This window comes from Cloeon dipterum, chromosome X, assembly GCF_949628265.1.
Source record: "Cloeon dipterum chromosome X, ieCloDipt1.1, whole genome shotgun sequence".
NCBI classification, from domain to species: Eukaryota; Metazoa; Arthropoda; class Insecta; order Ephemeroptera; family Baetidae; genus Cloeon; species Cloeon dipterum.
Window position 1 is genome coordinate 25,604,990 of NC_088790.1, and position 8,129 is coordinate 25,613,118.

At 36.4% G+C, this 8,129-nt stretch overlaps 1 protein-coding gene across 1 annotated transcript; it reads left to right on the forward strand.

The window, feature by feature from the left end:
• The first annotated feature begins 1,582 nt into the window (after positions 1-1,582).
• Positions 1,583-5,100, forward strand: LOC135945629 (twist-related protein 2-like). The gene is made up of 3 exons (XM_065493430.1): positions 1,583-1,840; positions 4,167-4,460; positions 4,935-5,100. Exons 1-3 carry the CDS (start codon positions 1,655-1,657, stop codon positions 5,082-5,084), a joined length of 630 nt encoding a protein of 209 aa, XP_065349502.1. The 5' UTR covers positions 1,583-1,654; the 3' UTR covers positions 5,085-5,100.
• The last annotated feature ends 3,029 nt before the right edge of the window (positions 5,101-8,129 follow it).

Consider the following 8,129-nt stretch of genomic DNA (forward strand, 5'->3'; position numbering starts at 1 on the left):
CAAGCAGAAAAAATTGGAATTTTTCAAATATACCGTTATTTTTACAACTTCTATCAGAATTGCAAAAACTTCATACCTTTCAACTCGTCTTAATCTTCCCTAGATAGCCAACATGCTTTAAGGGTTATCAACCCTCAAACCCCTTCCACCCCGTGTATTAAAGAAACGAGAAAAATCGCGTCGTTTTGCACTTTAAGCAAAATTATTCGCTATTCAAAACGCCCTTAAATTTAAAAAATCTACCCCAAATTCAATTGAATATCTAGACAAGGTTAAGACAAGTCGAACGGTGTTCAGTTTTTGCAATTCTGACAATTGCAACCCGAGATTTAGCGAATGAAATGTTGGCAAAAATTCAAATATTGCCATGACCAAATTTTTGGTTCTAACCATCAGAATTGCAAAAACTACCCACCGTGGTTTAAAGTATATCACTTTCAAGATTTTTAACTAAGAAATAGTCCGTTTTAGACGATTTCAAGCATGGTAAAGACAGCATAAAATTTCATAATTCGTGCTCATTTGATGGTCCCGCATAGAAAAACAGCAAACGTCTAAAATTCACAGCCCTATCTATTTACTGTTTTACTAGATAATTTATTTAAAAAAGCACTGAAACTATATTTCCGCATGATCCAATCGGTTTATAAGGGTTGAAACAGGTGAGGTAAATAATTTTACCTATCACAAAACTATTTTGTGACGTGGATCAAAAATTTTCCGCGCAGAGGCGCAAAGCAAACGCAACGTATGAACCTTTTGGTCACTAATGCGCAAGCGCCACAGCTGTGACGTCAGAGGGATGACGCCTGCGCAGTAGCGACTAAAAGAGTCATGCGTTGCGCGCGCCAAAGCCACCGTGCTTTTTGATTTGCACCTCTGCTCGGAAAATTTTTTCTTCCACCTATTTTGATCCTCAGGAACAGATTTTAACGTACAAAAATGTGGTTTCAGTGGGTCTTTAACACCTTTCGAGTAATTAAAACTTTTTGAAGCACAAACACCTGAGAAAAGGACAAATTTTTATTTTTGCAGACGAAATTACAAATTAGCAGTTATGTAATTCGTTTATTAAACACCTATTTGTGTACAACAGATTCTATTACATAACAAAAAAAAATGTCAGGTCAGTCATTTGGCAGGTAATTTTGCTGCCTGGGTCAGGGTCAGACTCATCTGGTTTTTGCCACAGCTTAAAAAGTGATAGAAATCCATGCTCTTATCACAAAGTTTACAAACACAGCCTGGAAGAGCTTCACTATGAAATTCTTTAATTTTACACAGTAGATAGCAAATTAGCAGTTATTTTGTCACATTTAAATAAAAACTTTTCGCACCCATGGAAAGAATACCATTTTTAATATAGCTCTATCTCTGCAATTATTATTATTAATAATATAAATAATTGAATTTTTAAAGTACGATTATTTGATCTCTTTTCTGGCAAAAACAACTAGAAAAGCGTTATAACGAGAGGCGGAGTCTAGCGCTGATTGGATCGAGCAGTAAGGACGCGGCACAAGGCTTGATGCTGCAGCACCCCCGCACGGATGGAGGGAGGACTGTTGCTCTAATTATTAAACTCAAAACGCACTCACAAGCCAAGCGCTGAAACAGCAGGAGGTGTCCGACTACCCTAACTAACTTGAGGATTATGTTTGTGAAAGTGGAAAACAACAGAAGTTTGGACGACGAAATGGACAGCAGCTGCAGCCCCGAAGAAGGGTTCCGGCTGCTGGAGCTGACCCCAAAGGGCCACCCGCAGTACAACTACCCTGAGCAGCAGTTCCAGTCCCAGGGCGACGAGTACCTGCATGAGGAAATACCCAACATGCACTTGGTTAGTGATTGTGTTTTGTGATTTCATGATTTTGCAAAATTGCAACCATTTAAATCTTTTTGGCTTCTGGTCATTATATTTTTAATGTTTTACTTTTAAAATTGAAGAAGGTTTGATTGGGCAGATAGTTTGGTCTTCAGGGGAGATGGCGTGAGATTAATTTTATTGCAAGGAAAAAAGGGAAGTACATTTTTTCTAGAAAATTAATAATTGCGCGTCTATAGCCTCCCCATTTCTATTATGTGCATCGTTCTTCAAGGTGGGTGGTCCGTAATTCCTAGAATATTCTAGGAAATATTACAATGCTTGACTTGACAACAAGAAACAAGTGGAATTGTATTTCTCTTTTCACACATTTTAAAACAAACTTTCTTATCAAAGGAGCAGATTGATTTTGAAATAGAAAAAGTAAATAAATGCACATACGCGCAGCAAATTCTATTCACATTGAGGAATTTTAAGGCGTGGAGTTGACTTAAAATATAGGATGGCCATGAGAGACATTTTTAAAAAGATTTTAAATTAATGGGGTTTGTACTATGTGTGTAATTTAGATTCAAAATTTGTTTTTTTACGGATCAGCAGGGCAACTGTGCCCCATACATCCACATCCAGAACACAACAAAAATATAACAAAGCATTTTTTTGTATTTGATAACAGAGGGAATAGTAAAATCAGTCTATCATATCAGTATTTGGCAAGAAGAGTAATTTACATTCAAAACAAATTGGCCCTTATGAAAATAATAAATTGAACGTAAATATCAGCAGTAACTTTAGTTCTTGGTGATTTTGATTTTAATAGTTTAAAAATGCTTCTTAACTCTTTTTTGGAAGAGGATATTTTTATTTAATATTTTTATGGGGTTGTAAACGAAATTGATATATAAATTCCTTAGCGGTACAGGCGTAAATTTTTCAGGTAAAGTTCATAAGATTTGTTAGCAACATTCTTAAAATTTCCGTTATTTCTTATTTTACAAGCAAAAAGGTCTTACGCCTTCTGCAAAAGGAATTTTTCCTTAAACAGATTCCTTAAATTTTTATTTATTTCTCGTTTTCTCCACATCTCTAAAAAAATATTCATCTCTGTGACACTTGAAATTTTAAAATATCCATATGATATAAGGTCTGAAAAATAGCAGCCATTTTATTTGGCGCGCCTGCCTCTCTCATTAACTGCAACCTGCGCGTCTCAGGTAAATATCAGGTTGCATAGTCAGGGTTTTTCATCGCGAACGAGCGCAACAGCTGTAATAGAACGAACAAGGTTAGGATAGATTTTAAATTTTTATATAAATATCTCTCTCTGAACAATATGACTGTAATTTCGTGGTAGAAAAAAACTAATTTTAAAAATGAACAAATCCAAATTCTGCAAATACCCGCCTTTTACTTTAGCGCGTTTTCTCGATTTTATGTTTCCACTTCACCTATTTATATGCTGCGAAATTATTCAATATATCCTTCCCCTTCAGTTGTGAGCAATACTTATTTAGAAGCGTTCGAAAAATGAAATCAACACGCATAGAGTATAATAATTAAAGCAATGTAGTTTTTATTCAGTTTGTTACCTCGCTTGCATTTCTACTCACAGCTTTCCTCTTCATCCTTTTAATGCAATTTTTTATTTTGATTTTTTTTCTGAGCAAATATTACGGTCCTTTAATTCATACTATGGAAAAAAGTAAGCAGATTTACACTAATATGTCCTTTTGTTTACAATTTCGGATTTGTATAGAAACACTAAAAATAAACTCTACCTATATATAGCAAAGATTTTATTCTGACCCAGTCATTCCAGGGTTGCAAAAAACGGTATTTTTTAAATGCAGAGCAGTGGTAAAAAGCGTTTTTTATTTTTACCCGTCTCTTGCAGGCCATGTTTGCCCCTCAGTTTTCATTTTTTTTTTTAATTTTTTGCTCTTGACCTCGATTTGAAAAATTGTCAGAGAGAAATTTTTGGAGAAATCGAGGCAGCATATGGCAAAAATCTGCACATTTGAGGAAATCTTGACCACTCCGACCGCAAATTTTAGATTTTCACAGTGGAAAAATGGAATACATTCATTTCTTGCATTTCTTTCGCAAGAAATTGGTAAAAACCAGCGGTGAAAAACCGGATGGTAAACAAATAAAACCCTGCTTCATTCCCTAGCTGTTTGGGACCTAGTTGAGCTCATAGCCCACGGGATGTGCTGAGCACTGGTTAAAAAAGGAATATTCAGCAGGTCAACAAAACCCAATTTTTTTTTATAAATTTTAATTCTTATAAAAAAAATTATTTTACCTCAATTTCACGGCTTTGTCCTCATTAATTTTTTAGGCGTACGATTCGCACACGAGCCCCGAGCAGCTGAGCGCACCGCGTGCGACTCCCGGCCGGAAGCGGCGCCGCGGCGGCGACGAGTCGGCGGCGAAGCAGCGCCGCAAGACGCAGAGCTACGAGGACATGCAGTCGCAGCGCGTGATGGCCAACGTGCGCGAGAGACAACGCACCGAGAGCTTGAACCAAGCGTTCGCGTCGCTGCGGAGGATCATCCCGACCCTACCCTCGGACAAACTGTCCAAAATCCAAACGCTCAAACTCGCCTCCAGGTACATCGACTTCCTATACAAGGTAAGCCCCAGTTATCAAGTTCGGTTTGATTTTTTTTTCGTGGAATGAAGAAGAATTTAAAAGAGGAAAGAAAAATATTCTTTTTGAGTTATTTGAATATAACTCCAGATATTAATCTTTGACTTTTTAAACCTGGTATCAAGATGTTATTTTCAAAAAAAAATATTGGAATGAATGTACCTTTAAAAATGAGGTAGGGAATTTTCTTTAGCAAGAAAAATTATTCGTTTTTAAAATATCAAATATTCAAGAGGCTGAAAATTTCAAAATTTAAAAAAACCTGCTCTATTCCTCATATTTCAAGGATTTATTTGGTATATATGTGATATGTAAATTACAGTTTTAGTGAATGGCCTATATAGAGTTTACTAGACCGGTTTTTATTTTAAGTAATTCAATCGGAAAATAAATTTAAAATAATTCCGTTTGGTGCCTGTTTTATACCCAATTAATTCGTGAATATTTGTGTTGAAGGTGTTACAGAACGGCCAGGACGAATCAAAATTTGCCCCGTCGTGTTCCTACGTTGCACACGAAAAGTTGAGCTACGCGTTCAGCGTGTGGCGCATGGAGGGCGACTGGAACAGCGGTGGCTCCTGCAGCGGTCAAGATGATGACTACTGACTTTCCAGAGCAGGCAAGAAACTTATTAATCACTATTTTAATTCAAAGCTAATTTTAAGATGAATCTGCTTTTGTTTTATAGGGTAAATGCCCCAAGATTAGTTAGTTAGATCGGTTAGAAAAGGAACATAAAATATTATAATAATAATATTCGCCCGAAAACATGAGTTTGGATCTTTTTCATGCATTTAGAGCGAGGAATCCGGAAGTTTTTCTGACCCCGCAACCTCGTTCCAGTGCAAATATGAACTAATGGATTTACCGTACTTTCCCAATATATATTTACATTTTTTGCTAATAAATAAAAAAACATAGTAATTTCGCACACAATAAAGATCTTAATTAACTAATTTCAGTAAACTAAAGTCTGTTTTTTTCAAAAACATGAGTTAAAAAATTTTATGACAACCTCTCGAGCTTCTAAACTCACGGCTTTAAAGCTAATTTGTGGTTTTCGACATTTTTTGGTTGATATTTTTACATAATAACTGTTAAAACTTGTCATTTTTTTTCTTGGACCATCAAGTAGTGTCAAATCGGGCTGGAGTATTTTTAAAGAAAATGTCTGACAGTGAGAATTTTTAATTTTAAAGGGAGTTATACATGCATTGACAATTTAAACCATTTTGATAAAAGTTTAGAACTATTCAAATGTGTTTTGGACGGATTTTTGCAGGTATTAAGGTCCAAAAACAAGCACTTTGCGCTTACGTCGGGGGCGGTGGGTAGTTTTTGACAAAAAAACATCCGGCGCGGCGTCGGAAAAATCGCGAGAAGTGTTCCTGGGACCGATCTCAGGGTGGGGTATCCTGGAAAAGGTCGTCAGGGTACGCCAGGAGTTGGGGCTCGGCGAGACCTTTCGTTTGAGACCTCTCGATTTGAAATCCTTCTACGCGTCGAATTCTATATAACATAAAAAACACTATTTCCACATTTAAGGCAAAAACCCGGAAAAAAATCAAAAATTATTATTTTTACAGCCGCGAGAGGTCTCAAAATTTGTATCCAGACCGGAATTGGACTGAGAAATGCAATGGAACAGGTGGAAATTCATTTTGGGTGTCCATATTTAGAGAAAAAGCCAATTTTCTATTAAATTCCCGTGCTATCCTTATGGAGAAAGACCAAAAACCAAGTTTTTCAAACTTAAAATTGTATCTTGTCCTAGGATTATGATCCGACTGGCTCGTAACTGGTCTCAAAATGCTCCCAGATAAATTTCAAAAATCCTAATTGATGAGTTATTCAAATTTTTGTAAGAGAAAGATTTTGGCAGTGAGAAAATTGAATTTTGAAAGGAGTTAATAATGATTTTTACGAATTTTTGCTCGTAATAAGGTCTAAAAATAGATTTTAGTGAGTTTAAGTTTGGTCCACAACTCATTCAATTTCGTTTTTATGCTGGTTTCGTGCCAAAAAGATGAAAAACATTCAGCAAACGTCTGAAATCTGGCCCCTTGAGTTGGGCATTTCAAATTCTTATCGGGCAGAAGTTTTGTCATCCAATTTGGTTTCTGGTCTACATCAAGTTGAGCACTTCTCGGGCTTTAAAACAAATCAAGTGCCACATATACTACGGAGAGGCAGATGCGCACAAAAAGTGGCACATAAAATCCCTCCGAGACAGCTGCCTTTGCAGCCCGCGATGACAACATTTCGAGATGAATGTGTTCGCACTTGAAAAGCAGTTGTTGGCGTTTGCGTAGGTCATAATATTATTGTGAGTGGCAGCCAGCTGAGTGAGGAGCTCGGAAAATTCAGGCCTGGCGCAGAAACAATGTCGGAGGAAAATTTTTACGATTAAACCCCCGTTGAGCGGTGGAGGCCTCCGCGCGTTTATTTATTTCCTCGGGCCGCGCGTTTAGCTTTTGCTGAGGCTGCGAGCGCCATAAATCGCCGCCTAATGTTGGTCATTAGATGATTTTTGTGACAGAAATTAGTCGTGTAGACGCGACACAGAATATAAAGCACCGCAGCGCTCAACCCGTTCGCGACTAAATCACACTGAAGCTGCGTGTGCTATAAATAAACCGATGTACATCAAACAAAAACGCAATCGCATTTATACGTGTAGCGACTGAAATGCTCCACATATATGCGCCTTTGGAATTTGAATCATTCTTCAGTTTGGAAAGAAATAAAAATTGATCAGATTAAATCAAATTAATTAAAATGACATCAGCCATTTTTAGAAAGTTGAATTTGATTCAACATGCGTGAAAGCCAAGTTTAATTTAAGAGCAGTGTAGTTTGATGAATTTTTTAAACCACAATAGTTAAAAATAAATAATTATAGATAAAAAAGGGATGTGAAATAAAAAATGCGAATAGTGCTGTAAATTTTCGAGACAATCTGCCTCAAAGTTACATTGATTTAAATGGAGAATTCTCATATAGGGATTTTGCAATCGCGATTTTTACTGAATTTCCGCATTTGCCCAAAGAAAGACTCACACTGTCAGATAGATTTCGATCAGAGGATTCCAAATCGTGCGAGAAAACGTGGAATAGCGCTGGAAATTTCGTAGAAAACTGGCAAAAACTATCTGCTGGCCAACTGAGGGGTCGTTTTTATTCCTCCCCAAAAAAATAGAAAGATTCTCAAACGGCCAGTTGAAATTTTCAGACGAGTTTTGTGCGAAAATTGTTGATTTGAGAAACATTTGCTTAATAGGAAAAAACTGGAAATTTAATCTGCTTTCTGAATATCGGCAGTTTTTGACGCTACAATGAACCGGTAAATTGAACAGACCCCTTTCGAAAATCTGCAATTTTTTAAAAAATAAAAAAATAAATTTGAAGACTCAAAAGTACTATTTTTATTATGTATCTCACTTTTAAATTTTCATAATTTTTCTCATCCCGGAAGCAATTAATTTCCTTTGCTCAAAAAAGAGGGCGTAACCGGTAAAATTCGAAAAATTGGATTTTGGGGCACTTTTGGTCAGAAGTAAATTAAATATAATCGTCATTTAGGATTGCTTTTCGTCTAATATAATTTTTTAAAATAAAAAAGTCGCAATCATTCCACGTTAATTGGATAAA